General features: G+C 68.1%; 3 protein-coding genes across 8 annotated transcripts; all 3 read left to right on the top strand.

Annotated features, from left to right (window-relative positions):
• Positions 1 to 366: 366 nt before the first annotated feature.
• Positions 367 to 3,558, top strand: DPM2 (dolichyl-phosphate mannosyltransferase subunit 2, regulatory). The gene is made up of 4 exons (XM_087753264.1): positions 367 to 449; positions 933 to 1,022; positions 2,196 to 2,298; positions 2,599 to 3,558. The coding sequence occupies exons 1-4, from the start codon at positions 447 to 449 to the stop codon at positions 2,655 to 2,657; spliced, it is 255 nt and encodes an 84-aa protein (XP_087609390.1). The 5' UTR covers positions 367 to 446; the 3' UTR covers positions 2,658 to 3,558.
• On the top strand, positions 3,406 to 7,673 carry ST6GALNAC4 (ST6 N-acetylgalactosaminide alpha-2,6-sialyltransferase 4). Of its 3 annotated transcripts, XM_087753262.1 has the most exons (7): positions 3,406 to 3,544; positions 4,545 to 4,763; positions 5,342 to 5,418; positions 5,782 to 5,952; positions 6,084 to 6,496; positions 6,629 to 6,736; positions 6,818 to 7,673. In XM_087753262.1, the coding sequence occupies exons 3-7, from the start codon at positions 5,407 to 5,409 to the stop codon at positions 7,005 to 7,007; spliced, it is 894 nt and encodes a 297-aa protein (XP_087609388.1). In that variant the 5' UTR covers positions 3,406 to 3,544; positions 4,545 to 4,763; positions 5,342 to 5,406; the 3' UTR covers positions 7,008 to 7,673. The 3 variants fall into 3 exon arrangements, with proteins under 3 accessions (XP_087609388.1, XP_087609389.1, XP_087609387.1); XM_087753261.1 differs by lacking the exons at positions 3,406 to 3,544; positions 4,545 to 4,763 and adding an exon at positions 4,937 to 5,103; XM_087753263.1 differs by lacking the exons at positions 3,406 to 3,544; positions 4,545 to 4,763; positions 5,782 to 5,952 and adding an exon at positions 4,922 to 5,103.
• Positions 7,674 to 8,719: 1,046 nt separating this feature from the next.
• Positions 8,720 to 13,092, top strand: ST6GALNAC6 (ST6 N-acetylgalactosaminide alpha-2,6-sialyltransferase 6). 4 transcript variants are annotated; one of them, XM_087752860.1, is made up of 7 exons: positions 8,720 to 8,861; positions 9,383 to 9,517; positions 10,491 to 10,555; positions 10,679 to 10,858; positions 11,062 to 11,459; positions 11,640 to 11,747; positions 11,828 to 12,150. In XM_087752860.1, the coding sequence occupies exons 3-7, from the start codon at positions 10,541 to 10,543 to the stop codon at positions 12,015 to 12,017; spliced, it is 891 nt and encodes a 296-aa protein (XP_087608986.1). In that variant the 5' UTR covers positions 8,720 to 8,861; positions 9,383 to 9,517; positions 10,491 to 10,540; the 3' UTR covers positions 12,018 to 12,150. The 4 variants fall into 4 exon arrangements, with proteins under 4 accessions (XP_087608986.1, XP_087608987.1, XP_087608988.1 ...); XM_087752861.1 differs by having other exon boundaries at positions 8,726 to 8,894; XM_087752862.1 differs by lacking the exons at positions 8,720 to 8,861; positions 9,383 to 9,517 and adding an exon at positions 9,874 to 9,895.
• Positions 13,093 to 13,691: the final 599 nt, after the last annotated feature.

A 13,691-nucleotide genomic window follows, 5' to 3' on the forward strand; every position in this document is an offset into this window, starting at 1 on the left:
GGCTGACACCAGAGCGCCCTGCTGCTGAGGAACCTCGCCCAGGCCTCGGGAGCTTCGCGCCTGCCCTGCCCCTCCGCCATCGTTTGAGACGGCTGTAGAAAAGGATCTTGGTGCTACGGATGAGACCCCGAGGGCGGGGGCTCCGCTCCGTGCCAGGGCCCGGCAGGGGAGGGTCCCCGCCCCGGGCAGCCCCCGGGGCAGCGCTAAGGCACGGCGGGTTTCTGGGGACCCCGTGTGCGCGATCACCCGCCCCGGGACTACATGTCCCGTCGTGCCCCGGGAGAGCCGCGCCCACGCTTCCCACAATGCCGCGGGCCCCAGGCCGCCCCTGCTGATTGGTCCTTTCCAGCCGAGAGGAGGGCGGGGCTGGCGCTAGGCGCGCTGATTGGTGGCCGCTCCCGGAAGGGCGGTGGCGGCGGGGAGGGAGGCTGGGGCTGCCGGTCGCCATGGTGAGTGGGGTCGGTGCGCCCCCGCCCCGGGAGGCCCCGAGGGGCTGGCGGGCACGGCACGGCCCCGCTCGGCCCGTTACCGGGGGGGGGCCGGGCGGGCTCGGACCGAACGCGGCCGGGAGCCAGCGCGGGGCCCCCTGGCTGCCCGCCCCCGGGGGGAGGCTGGGCCCCGGCCGCCTCCTGGGGCCTTTCCGGGGCAGCGCCGGTGCCGGCGGGGGTCGGTCCCTGGGAGGACCGGGCAGAGCTGCGGGGCTGTGAACTGGCCCGGGCGGGAGCGCTCCTGGCAGCGGGGCCCGCCGCTCTCCCCGCTGCCCTCGGGGCGGGTGTTTCTGCGGCAGGGGGTCTCCCCTTCCCGCCCCGCCTCAGACCCGCAGCGGTGCGGTCACGTAACCCGGGGCCGAGCAAACAGCAGGCGCCCGTTAACCGTTCCCGCGCGGCTGCCGCGGTGCGAGGACCCCGCGCTGACTCTCCCTCCCGTTGCAGGCCACAGCGACAGACCAGGTGGTTGGATTCGGCTTGGTCGCCTTCAGCCTCGTTCTCTTTGTCTACTACACCCTCTGGATCATCATACTGGTATGGGTCTCCTCTGGCTTTTACAGTCCCAGTCGCTTCCCACGCAGGTGTTAGCCCGGGCTTTGTTTAGGTGCTGATGTCCCCGTGTGCCTGAAGGACTCTGCCTCGCCAGCTTCTTGGTTACAAATTTCAGGGCAGAGCTTCCTCTGCTGGCACAGCCCTTGCCCCTTCTGGGCGTGCCTGCCCTTGCCTGGGCAAGACCAAGCTTCGATCGTGCCGCCTGCCCTGCTGCTCTCGGACAGGCTGACCCGGCCGGCGTAAGACCCAAGGCTCACTCGGACCGTCAGCGAGAGCTGAAATCTGGCTCCTCTGGACGTGTTGTCACTGGTGTTCGCATTTGCACTCCTCCAGATTCCTGGCTGTGGTGGGCGATCACAGAGGGAAACGTAACAGGAGACGATTCTTACCACATCTGGAGCCTGGTAGGGAGGAGAAGAGTTCAGGGAATGCAGAGCTCTGGAAAAGTGATTGTGGGCCTGGTAGTTTGCCCACTTCTAGGGACAAACCGGCTGGGGTCATTACTGGTTTTCTTCCTTGAAAGAAACGTCCCCTCCTGAGCTTTCCAGGTACGGGAGGCCTGGTTCAGCCTCGGGCTGATGTCCGAACTCCTGGCAGCTTCCCCTCTAACCTCTGAGAGGTTTGAATTCCCCTCTTGCATCTGCGTACTCTGCTCCCCAATGTTTCCACGGTCGGTAGTCCCAGGAGCGCATGGATGCGCTCACTGCTCTGTAGGAATCCTTACACTGCTCTCTAGTGTCCGGAGCCTTCCGCTGGCCTCCGCAGAGGGATCCTGGCGGGATCGCCATGAAGCAGAGCCGGTATCGGCCGCTCCCTTCTGCAGGGCAGAGTCCGGGGATTTGCTGTGTTCAGCACCAAGCGGGCGGGCAGCCGTGCCCACCCTGAGCCCCCGGGGCTGTGGGACCCCTGTGCTGGCCTCGTGTAGCTGCCCCTCACTGCCTGCTGAACGCTGAAGCCTTCGCTGCCCGCCCGCTGTCGCGTCCCTGCAGCTGCGGGCTGAGCCACATGCGGGTCTGGGCACCTTATTTTTTTTTTTTTTGCTATCTCCTCACACCTGATATTTCAGTCCTGCTTTCGAAACCACAAGGCTGCAGGTGTCGGGGACTTGGACGGGTGTTGTGCCCACCTTCTGACGCCCCTCTCTGTCTCCTGCAGCCCTTCATCGACAGCGACCATGGGATCCACCGGTACTTCTTGCCTAGGGAGTACGCCGTTATCATCCCCGTGGTGGCCGGCCTGCTGCTGCTGCTATTTATAGGCGAGTGTTATTTCTGTTGTTCTAATTAGAAGCTTCTAAATTAGGAAGAGAGAAGAGGGTTGCTGAGGGGTTAGCTAACGTGCGAGACTTGCGACATGCTCTCTGTGGCTCCTGCTGCAGCTCTGCCTGGCGTGGGCTCTCAGGGCCTGTGTTTGTGTGTAATTTTGGCTGTTTGAGCCTCCGGACAGCGGAATTATTTCTCACTCGCTCTGCTGTGGTTCTGTTTCTCACTACAATGTGTTTTAAAAGTGCCTGTAATTGAAAGTTTTCTGGCTGAATCTGCTCTCTCTCTCGTGGTAGGCATTTTCATAATGGCCGTGATGTGGAAGAACAGGAAACCTGCCAAGAAATCGGACTGAAGGCCCAGCTGAGAGAGATGAGGAGAAGGCGCCCACCCTGCGGCGGCGTAGGCAGGCAAAGACTTTGCCTGCAGCACCAGGCAGCGCCTCCTCCAGAGCGCCCAGCCGGCTGCGCTGTCCCCTGTTCCGTCCCGCAGAGACCAAGCCTTCTGTAGTTTACAACTTACTGACCAAAGGGAAGCAAAACTGACCTCCGGGGCTCATCGTGAGAGGGACCAGAGCCCCGGCCGCGAGGGACCCGTCCCAGCTCTGCTTCGGCCCGTGCTGGCTGGAGGAGCTGTAACCGCCAGAGTGCAAGTCGAGCCCTGAGCCCTGCCCGCTGCTCAGCCTCCGGGTGATCCTCTTCCCCTCTGCTAAACAAAGTCGTTTGTTCCTTCTGGGGTTTTTTAAATGTTTACATATGGTTTGTGGGGCTTTTTTTAAATTGGATTCAAGATTGAGAGGAAAGAAATGAGACTGAGGTTGGAAGAGGCAGGCTTGCGTTCTCCATTTGCCTGCGGGAATCATGGTGCTGGTGGGCTCTCACCTTTCGGAAGAGGGACCCCCGCGAGGCCGGGCGTGCAGAGGAGGCAGGGGCAGTGCCACCGCTGCCCTCTGCGGCCCCTTCTGCCAGCGTCCAGCTGTGGGGACAGCAAGGAGACACCCTGGGTCACAAGGATGTGTTCGGCTCTGCTGCTGACGTGTGCGGCTCCCATCACTGCCGTTGGCTGTTGGCCGGGTTCCTGCGCCCGGACAAGACTCTGCGCTCCAAGCTCTGAGCGGGCAGACGTGGTGGCACCCTGTCCGTCCCCCGGGGGGTTTCCTCTCCTGGCAGCAGCTGCTGCCCCGTGGTGCGGTGCCCCAGTGGCTCCCCCGGACCGCAGCGAGCGGCACCACCCTCAATAAAGGTTTGCAAGGTCTCGGTCCCTGTCCTCCGCCCGTGCCGAGGGGGTGCCGCAGGCCCGCCGAGATGGTTTCTGCTGCGTGGCCCTGGCGGTGCCTGACACTGTGCTGGGGAAGGTCCTGCCCTGGGGCTCTCGGGGGGCTGTGTCCTGCCACTGGAGACAGGCAGGAAAGTGCCAGAGGGCCTTGTGCTGGCGCTGCTGTGCTGGGGGCTGCTTCACCCGCCCTGGGGTGGCTCCAGCAAAAGGAGGGCAGATTTGGGGTGCTCTGATCCCTCGCACATACTGTGAACTTCCCCTACCAGACAGCAGCGTGTCCCATCGCCTCCCGTCCTGCCAGGGGTGATGCTGGTGGCTCGGGGGCACCCCGGGTGCCGCGGGTCTTGGCCTGAACCTGGCTGTGGTTTAACCTGCTGCGTGGCCGCAGCTGGTGGCTGGTCCAGAGGCGAGGCTCCGGCTGGAGCTTTGTTTCCAGTTCTTGGGGAGGCTGCCTGGCCCTGCCGGGCTGCCCACCCACCCCGCTTGCCTGTGGCTGCGCCCTCCCTGAGGTCGGGTCCTCCATCTCCCCATTTTCCCCTGCCTCTGTCTTGCTGCTGCCGCTTCTCCCACTGAGGAATCCCTCGCTCCCAGCCCCTGGGTCAGGAATCCCTCGCTCCCCGGCCCCTGGGTCAGGAATCCCTCGCTCCCCGGCCCCTCGGTCAGGAATCCCTTGCTCCCAGCCCCTCGGTCAGGAATCCCTCGCTCCCCGGCCCCTCGGTCAGGAATCCCTCGCTCCGCAGCCCCTCGCCGGCTGGACGTGGCTCACCCACCCCGTGAAGGCGGGTTTGGGCTGGAGCAGGGGGAGGCAAAAGGGGGACAAATTCAGTCGTGTCTCCGAGCAGCTCCAGGTGTGTCACCTGGGCGCGGGAGGCTGGCACGGTCCCTATCACCTCTTTCCTCCCGATCAAAGTCTGCAGGGGACAGAGTTGGGACCGGTTTCAAGGTTACTTCTCCTATTTGTCAACAGTGGGAGAGAACAAAGTCCCGTACCCCCGCCTGGGCAGGCAGCTCGCTCTGGGGACGTTTCTCACAGGTGCTCTGGAGCTGGGCCCTGGCGTGAGGGGCTGTGGGTGACCAGTGCCCCCCCCGGGGCCATCGGACGGGGACCGGGGTACCAAGAGGCCTTGCCTGCCGCGCTCCTGAGCCATTTTGGACCATTTTGGTCTCCGGGCTGTTGCCGTCACGCGTGAGCTCACCGGAGTCGGGCCTGGCTGGAGGCGGCGGTGCAGGGAGGGGGGAAAGGGGCTTTGGGACCCGGGGGGGTGGCTGCGGGGGCCCCCCGGGCTGGAGGGCAGAGCGGGAGGGGTGGAGAGGAACGGGGGCCGGGGCCCCGGCAGCGGGCGGGCGGTGCGGGGCTGCGGGCGCGCCCCCGGAGGAGCCGGGGCCGGGCGGAGCGGGCGGGCGGGGGCGGTCCCGGTCCCGGTAGTGCCCGCTCGGCTCCGCTCCGCCCCGCCGCGGCCCCGCCACCCCCAGCCCGGTGCCGCCCGGCCGGGATGCGGGCCCCGGCGGCGGGGACTCCCGGCGCGGTGAGTGGGGCCGGGACCGGGGACGCCGCTCCGCGGGGGGCTGCACCCACGGCGGGGCCGGGACATGGGGGGGTCCCGGGCTCGGGAAGGGCCCGGCACAAGGCATGGGGGGGGGGGGGGGGGGGGGCGTGGGCATTGGGGGGCCGGGGGCCGGGGGGGCCCGCTGGGAGACCCCGCCCTCGGGGGTCCCCGGCACCCCCCTCGCCCGGTGCCGCCGCTGAGCCCGCTCTGCCTGCAGGGTGCGAGCCCCCACCCTCCAGGTGACCCCCGGACCCTGCCGGGCGACCCGCCAGCCCCCCGAGGATGAAGATGCTGGTGAGTGCCCGCCGGGACGGAGGGTGCGGGGTCCCGGCGGGGCGAGGGGCGTGGGGGACCCCCGCAGCTTCGGGGGGCCGCTCGCCCCGAAAGCGGTGCTGGGGCAGGGCACGGCCCGGCAGCTGCCGGTCCCCGCAGGCAGGACGGGACCCCGGCCCCGTCAGCGTGGCCGTCCGGCGCCTGGGCCACCGCTGCCCGCAGGAAGCGAGCGAGGCACCGGCTCCCAGCGCTCCCCGCTGCGGCTCCGCGCCGCGCCCCGGCCAAGGCGCCCCAACGCCCTCCTCCGTGGGGCTGCTGCCGCACGGCGCCATGGGGCCGGTGCACGTGGCCGGGCCTGGAGAAACCGCCCCGCTCTGCTTCCAGGTCCGGCTCTTCCTGACGCTGGTGTGCGTGGCGGTGGTCACCGTGCTGTACGTCCTGCTCTGCTCCCACGCCTGCCTGCGGCCCTGCTGCCGGGCCCCGGGGGAGCGGGGCAGCCCCACGGCACCCACCGTCCTCCGCTTACAGGGGTACAGCCGCGTCCCCGACGGGAAGGTGCGTGGGGATGGGCGAGCACTGGGGCTGGTGGGGCAGCTCAGCCCGCCCGTGCCTCAGTTTCCCCTTCCTTAGGGAAGGGCGGATGGGGCTGCGGTGTGTCCGGCCGCTGACGGTGCGTCTCCCCACAGCCACTGGAGCGAGCGCTGTGCCGCCACTGCGCCATTGTCTCCAGCTCGGGGCAGATGCTGGGCTCACGCCTGGGACAGGCCATCGATGGGCAGGAGTGCATCCTGCGCATGAACCATGCCCCCACCACCGGCTACGAGGAGGACGTGGGGGCGCGGAGCACCATCCGGGTGGTGTCGCACACCAGCGTCCCGCTGCTGCTCAGGAACCAGCCCTACTTCTTCCAGCAGTCCCAGGAGACCCTCTACATCATCTGGGGGCCAGCAAAGAAGATGAACCGGCAGAAGGTGGGCTCGACTTACCAGGCGCTGCTGAAGGTGATGGAGACATACCCGCACCTGCAGATCTACACCCTGACCGAGGAGAAGATGGCGTATTGCGACGACGTCTTCCAGAACGAGACGGGGAAGAACAGGTACCGCCGGCTCCCGAGGAGCCCCTGTCGGGTCCCCCTGCCGTAGCACCCGTGCCCCTGTCAGGCACCCATAGCCCAGCTGGGACGGCAGGACCGTGCCACCCGCTCCAGCGCAGCTGCGGTGCTTTGCAGGATGAAGTCCGGCTCCTTCCTGAGCACGGGCTGGTTCACCATGATCCTGGCCATGGAGCTGTGCGAGCAGATCTGCGTCTTCGGCATGGTCAGCGACAGCTACTGCAGGTGCGCGCGGGGCGGCGGGGGCGGGCGCGGGGTGGTCCGGTGTCCCCCATGTCCCATGCCCACCCCGTCCCCTCCCGCCAGGGAGAAGAACCACTCGAGCGTGCCCTACCACTACTTCGAGAAGGGCCGGCTGGACGAGTGCAAGATGTACCTGGTGCACGAGCAAGCCCGCCGCGCCGGGCACCGCTTCATCACCGAGAAAGCTATCTTCTCCCGCTGGGCCAAGAGGAGGAACATCATCTTCACCCACCCGTCCTGGGCAGGCGGGTAGGGCGCCAGCCGTGGGGTGAGGCAGTGGGGACCCCAGCGGCGGGGCGGCTCTCATCCTGCAACGACGTGTCTCGGCTCTGCCGGTGCCACAGTTGAAAGCCTTTTGCCAAGCCCCGGAGCAGGGAGTCTCCGTCTCGGCAGCGGCAGGGCCGGTTCCCCCAGCCGGTGGGTGGGCTGGGACCCCCATGTTGGTGCACAGGGGGCATGAGCTGGACCCACGGAGCCCCATCAGCTCTGAACCTCTGCCCGGATGGACCCAGGATGACCACGAAGGTTTTCCACCCACTCTACTGGGATGAGTATTTAATGTGGGATTAAACATTCGCACTGCTGGGCTCCAGCGCGATGCAGGGCGGAAGAGCTCAGCCCTACCAGGGACACGGTCTGGTGCCTCTCCCAGGGACGAAGCTCTACCGCGGTCCTTGCCCCACGCGTGCCCTGAGACCCGGCACCAGGTGTGGGGTGCAGGGAGCCGGGTTCGGGCTCCCCAATCCTGCTGCCTTCTGCTGCTCTGTGCCCAGCCAGGTCCCTGCACAGGTCCCCTGCGTCCCCCCGGCTGGGAAGCCCAGGGGCCACACACGCCGCAGGGGCTCTGAGTTGCCTTGTTACAAGTGCCCTTGGATTCAGACCAAAGCAAATGTGGCCATTAAAAGCATTTTTAACTCTGTGGCGCCTCATGCTGTGCCCCTTGCAGCTGTGGGATGGGATGGGGGATGGCAGCTGGTCGCAGGGCCGTGGTGTCCCTGCTCTCCTGCCAGGCTATAAATAAGAGGGGGAGGTGACGAGGGGGTAGAGCTGTGCCTGAAGACGGAGAAGGGTGCTGAAAGCCGGCGGTCAAGATTATTTTGGAACCATCAGCTGCTTCACCATGGGACGGGCGCGGGCGCTGGCCCTGGCGTGGATTTCGTGCTGGGTCCAGGGTGATCTTTGGCCCCATTGGGCTCAGCGCTGCCAGGCTGCAGGCAGGGCGGCTGCCAGCTCCTGCATCCCCAGAGAGACGGGGCATGGCACAGGCACGCGTGCGGCCCTGCGCCTGGCTGCACGGAGCTGCCGCAGTGGCTCTGTGAACCCAGAACAGATGCGACGCATTTGGGTGGGCCCGTAGCGTCTGGGGGGCCAGGGCCGGGCAGGAGGGGCAGAGGGATCCATGCTCACTCCCGTTTCAGCTCAGGCCAAGTGCTGGGGTCAAGCAAGGAGCAAGGCGGCTGGGACCTGGGGATGCTGGCAGGGGGATGCAAGCGCCAGCAGAGGAGCCCATGGAGCTGTCGGTTGGGTGCTCCAGCTGCCACGGCCCCACGCAGGGAGGGCATCGCTAGCACAGAAGAGCCAAAATCCCTCTGGACAGGCCTCGGCCGCCGCAGCGGTTCAGTCCTCTCCTCGCCCCACGGAATCCCCCGGAGCGGGGCCCCGGGCTGCCCGGCCGCCGCGGGGGAGGCAGCGGCGGCATCCCAGCGATGCGGCCCCGCGCCCGGCAGCGGGTCAGGCACCACGTGCTGCCCCTGGCACTCGCGGGCAGCGCTGCCGGCTCCCCCCCCTCGCGGGCTGCCCCCATCGCTGCCCGCACCGCTGCCCTCGGAGCTGGGACGGGTCCGGCCACAGCGGGGGGGGACAGCCCCGGCCTGCCCCGTCGGCCCCGGCGTGGGGAGGGCGGCGCTAGGACCCCGGCGGCGCTTCCCAGCCCGGGCGGGCGGCGCTAGGACCCCGCGGCGTTCCCCGGCCCCGGGCGGCGCGCGGCTCCCGGGGCTCCGTGGGCGCGCGGCGGCGGCCCCGGGCCGGGCGGCAGCAGCAGCGGTGGTAGCAGCAGCAGCAGCAGCGGTATCAGCAGCAGCATCGCGACGCACTGCGGAGCGGAGCGGTCGGTGGACCCGGGCCAGGGCCCGTTTAGCCGGTGCGGGGGACGGAACAGCGCCGGGGCCGGCCGGGGGAGCGGCCCCCGCCCCGCGGCTCCGGTGCAGGGTGGACAGGGGACGTGCACCGGGCTGGTGCGCGGGGAAGGGGTCTGCTCCTTCCCGCCTGGACGCGGCCGGGCTCCGGCCTGCCCGGCTCCTGCAAAGCGGGGCTGCCGGCGAGGGCTGGCGCCTCCAGGGGTGCGGGGGGGGGGGGGAGGGAGGCTGCACCCCGGGGTGCGTGAGGGCTGCACCCGGGGAGCAGGGAGCGGTTGCACGCCGGGAGCAGGGGGGGTTGCATACCGGGGTGGGGGAGGATTTGCACGTACGAGCGGAGGAAGGTTTGCACCCGGGGCGGGGGGCGGGAGAGGGTTTGCACTTCCCGGGATGCAGGGGGGTTTGCATCCGGGGCCGGGGGAACACCGGCACATGGGGGTGCAGGGAGGGGGCAGCCGGGGAGAGCGGCTCCGGATCAGCCCTTCCCCGGCAGAGCCGCGATGTGAGCCCCGGGCCGCCGCCATGGCGCTGCTCGCCGGAGGGGCCTGGCAGCCCCCGCAGCCCGCGGGGCGCCGGGGCTGGAGGAGGAGGTGACGCCCCCCCGCCGCAGATGAGAGCCCCTGCCCAGGTAAGGCCCGGGGGGTCCCCGCCGTGGGGTCCCCGCCGTGGGGTCCCCCATGGCCTGAGCGCTACGGAGGGGGTGCAGCGGCAGGAGCGAGGGTCCCGGCTCTGCTCCCCAGCCTGGGCACGGCGAGGCCCCAGCGTGCCCGGGCTCCCCGGGTGGGTCGGCACCTTCCCAGCCCTCGACACCGGCCCTGAGAGCCCTTCGGGGCCCCCCGGTCCCCCCAGGGGTTGAACCCAGGCTGCTGCCTAATTTTGCATCCCTGCTCCCCCCCAGGGCAATTAGTAAAGAGGCTTCAGGGTTGTTTTTTTTTAATTTCTAATTGCTCCGAGTATTCCAGGACCAGCCGTGACTCACTAATGAGGACTTCAAAAAATAAATTGGGTCAGTCCATTGCTGCGAGTGGGGGTTAGAGCAGATCCCCCCGGGGGTGAGCACCCAGGGTGCACCCTGTGCACCTCGGGCCCCAGGGCCGGGGAGGTCCCTGCCAGCTCCGGCTGGATCTGAGCCCATGCGTGAGCTGAGTTGTGCAGGTCTCAGTTCCTCTCCCCCCAGCTGGAGCCGGTTGTTTTAATGGGATTTCACCACGCGAGCAGCAGGTTTACCCTCCCTGACCCTGCGGGTTTGAGCGGCTTTGGCCCCGCTGGCCGGGGATAATCCTTCCCGGGAGCGCAGCCCGCCACGGGGATCTCCCCGGCACGAGCTGCGGTCGGGTTTGGCTCCTTGGCGCTGCAGAGCTCGCCCAGCCTCTGCCCACGGCGTTTCCCTTCCCCGCACCAGTGCTGAGGGTTTGTCCTCCCCTTGAAAGGGGGACCTGGGGGTCTGGCTGGGCACCCGCCCCATGGGGCTCTGCTCCGGCACAGCCAGGCCAGGCTGCCCAGCAGCTCATCCCGCGTCCCCGCCGGCCCGGCAGTCTGGGGACGGGAGCCCAAGCGCGGTGGCGAGGGGCCGGCACTGGGGGTGACCGTGTGCCTTGCAGGTGCTCGTGGGACGCCGGCGATCGCTGTGCACTGAGGCCGGCACAAAGACATGAGTGGCAGCACGGTGAGTGCCGGGGAGTCACCCTGGGGACACCGGGCATCCCGCTGGGGATGCCGCCGGGAGCGGGGCCAGATGCTGACGCCCGTGGGGTGGGGGCAGCGGCTGACGCTCTCCCCCCGCCCGCAGAGCCAGCGTGCCGCCGCCCTGGGGGTCCTCTTTGCCCTGATCATGTTGCTGATCATCTACAGCTCCGGCAGCGGGAGCGAGGTCTTCCCCTACAGCCGCCTGCGGGGCAGAGCCCGCCGGCCCCCCGACCTCAAGAAGTGGGGGGTGAAAAGCGGGTACCTGCCCGTCTGCGGGAACAAGGTACGAGCTGGGTGGCGGGGTCTGGCGTTAGCGGTGGGCGCAGGATCCAGCCCTCCGTCGGTGTCCAGCCAAGTCATCCCATCCAGTGGGACAGTGGCTCTGCAGGGGACAGCGGTGCCTTGTCCCCTGTTCCAGCTCCGTCCCTCCATGCTGGGTCACAGTGACACCAAAAGTCACCTGCTCACGGCACTTGTGGTCCCCAGACCCTGACTGCCCGCTGCCACCAGTGTGTCATCGTCACCAGCTCCAGCCACCTCCTGGGCACCCGCCTGGGCACGGCCATCGACGGGGCTGAGTGCACTATCCGCATGAACGACGCTCCCACCACCGGCTACGAGGTTGACGTGGGCAACAAGACCAGCTTCCGCGTGGTGGCCCACTCCAGCCTCTACCGCGTCCTCAAGCGGCCCCAGGAGTTCGTTAACAAGACCCCGGAGACCATCTTCATCTTCTGGGGGCCACCCGCCAAGATGCAGAAGAGCCTCCTGAAAATCATCCAACGCGTCAGCGCCTCCTTCCCCAACATGACGGCCTACGTTGTCTCCCCCGGCCGCATGAAGCAGTTTGATGACCTGTTTCGGGGGGAGACAGGGAAAGACAGGTACCTCGGAGCCTCCTGCACCGTGTCCCCCCCTTTTTCCGCGTCCCTGGGGCAGAGCTTGGGGCTGCTCCATGGGCTGCACTGGGCTGGAGGTCCCTGGGGCAGGTTGGGGACCCTGGGGGGGTCCGTCATCCACGTCACCTTGTCCCCATCCCCCCCCACCCCATTTCTGCTCCCCAGGGAGAAGTCGCGCTCGTGGCTCAGCACCGGCTGGTTTACCATGGTGATCGCGGTGGAGCTGTGCGACGCCGTCCACGTCTATGGCATGGTGCCACCCAACTACTGCGGGTAAGGAGACCACCAAGCCCCCACCCCGGACCCCCCAGCCCCACTGTGGGGCTCACCCCACGCTCCCCCCCCTCCCACAGCCGCCGGCCCCCGCCCCGCCGCCTGCCCTACCACTACTATGAGCCAAAGGGCCCCGACGAGTGCACGACCTACATCCACAACGAGCGGAGCCGCAAGGGCAACCACCATCGCTTCATCACCGAGAAGCGGGTCTTCGCCAGCTGGGCCGGCCTCTACAACATCACCTTCTCCCACCCCGCCTGGCCCTAGGGGCTGCCCCCCGCAGCTGGGCAGACCCCCCCGGAACTGGGATGGATGGGGGTTCCCCTGCATCCCCTGGGGAGCGGGGAGCAGTGGGAGCCAGGCATCGGGGTGCCACTGGGTACCTCCCACGGGACCGCCACCGTTGTGCAGGGTGGCTCCTCGCACTTGGCATGTGTTGGGTCTTGAGGTTGTTGGGGGGGGGCAGGTGGTGAGTGCAGGGTTTGGGGTCCCCCCTCCATGGGTGGGAGGTGTGGGGGTGAGATCCTGCCCGATCCTGATCCAGGCACATTGCATCCCCTGCGAGCACACGAAGGGGTGCCGGGTCCCCTTGCCTCGGTTTGCGGCTGCATCACTTTTGGGGTGCACAGAGACTCTTTCCCCCTACCCCCTGGGTGGGGGGACCCCCCTCTTGGGGCTCAGGCACCCTCTGCCATCCCCAGCACCCCAGTCCCGGTCCACAGGCATCCTTCCCTCAGCAGAACCCCACAGTTTTCAGTGGGACCCCATGGGGGTGACACTGCCACCCTCAGTGCCCCAGCACCCCAAAACCACCCGGCCCCTCCCAGCACCGCCGTGCCCCACACCCACACTGCCAAAACCTTTTCTAACCGAGCAATGGGTTTTTTGGGGGGCTGTTGGTTTTTTTCTCCCTGCTTCTGGTCCCAGGGTTTGTATTTGGGTTCCCCGACCGGAGCAGGGGGGGGCTGCTCGTTAGTGGTAACGAAGGGGCCGGCAGCAGCCTGTGGCTGGGTCCTCATCATTTATTAATTGCTTATAAACTATTTAGAAGTGGGCACGTAGCGGGGGGGGCCAGCAGTGCCCCTCAGCACCCTGCGGCGGGGGGAGGATTTTGTTACTAATTTCTCAGCAGCGGAGAAGCGGGTTTGGGGAAAATAGCTAAATACAGTGGGTTTGGGTGCTGAGCCCTGCCAGGGCTCCGTGCCTCAGTTTCCCTTTGGCTGTGGCCCGTCCCCGTTGCGGCTGGGGCTTTGGGGGACTTTGTGCCGGGGGAAGCCGCGGGGTTCCCGTGTTTTGTAATGGTTTGTACAGGAATAAATATTGCTGCAGTCTGTTGCCTTGGGCCCTGGCTCCGGGCTGGGATTTTGGGACTGGGCCGTGGGTGCCAGCGGTGCCGTTGCGGGGGGTCTCGGGCCCCCCAGCCCACAGCGGTGCTGGCCCTGGGCACTCAGGAGGGTGTGGGAAGGGGACCGGTGTGTCCAGGCGGGACCCGTGTCCGGCAGCTGGCTGACCCCGGCTGTGAGCCATCCCCGCGGTGCCTGGCCTGGAGCGGGGGGCAGCTGAGACCTCCCCAACTTGTGTCGGCCGTGGGGTGCAGCCCCGGAGGAGGAAAGGCAGGTACGGCCGCTGCACCCCCAGGGTGGCAGGGTGGGGGTGCCGGGGGGGTGCTGCCGGTGGCTGGGGACAGGAATGGGGCTGGGGCTGGGGGAGGAGGCACGGGGAGCCCCGGGGATGCCCCGGGGACCCCAAACCCAGCAGGGCGGGGGCTCCCCCCGTAGATGGGGAAACTGAGGCACGGCGGGGGTGCAGCACCCCTCGGCCATGCAGGGGTTAACCCCATCCCTTTCCCCGGCCCCCCCTCCCCCGCCGGGCCGGCACCGGGGGGACCGATGCTCCGGGGGGCGGTGCCCCCCCTGCCCGTCCCCTGCCCGTTCCCTGCCC

Source organism: Nipponia nippon, unplaced genomic scaffold (genome assembly GCF_047370975.1).
Source record: "Nipponia nippon isolate SJK-2023a ecotype South Korea unplaced genomic scaffold, ASM4737097v1 scaffold_16, whole genome shotgun sequence".
Lineage (NCBI taxonomy): Eukaryota > Metazoa > Chordata > Aves > Pelecaniformes > Threskiornithidae > Nipponia > Nipponia nippon.

Bases quoted from the DNA above. Each gene is read 5' to 3' on its own strand.
- DPM2 (XM_087753264.1), top strand. The intron at 1,023-2,195 runs GTATGGGTCTCC...TGTCTCCTGCAG, and splicing joins CCCTCTGGATCATCATACTG to CCCTTCATCGACAGCGACCA. The intron at 2,299-2,598 runs GCGAGTGTTATT...CTCTCGTGGTAG, and splicing joins GCTGCTGCTGCTATTTATAG to GCATTTTCATAATGGCCGTG.
- ST6GALNAC4 (XM_087753262.1), top strand. The intron at 5,953-6,083 runs GTGCGTGGGGAT...GTCTCCCCACAG, and splicing joins GCCGCGTCCCCGACGGGAAG to CCACTGGAGCGAGCGCTGTG. The intron at 6,497-6,628 runs GTACCGCCGGCT...GGTGCTTTGCAG, and splicing joins AACGAGACGGGGAAGAACAG to GATGAAGTCCGGCTCCTTCC.
- ST6GALNAC6 (XM_087752859.1), top strand. From the start codon at position 11,720: ATGGCATGGTGCCACCCAACTACTGCGG. The intron at 11,748-11,827 runs GTAAGGAGACCA...CCCCTCCCACAG, and splicing joins GTGCCACCCAACTACTGCGG to CCGCCGGCCCCCGCCCCGCC.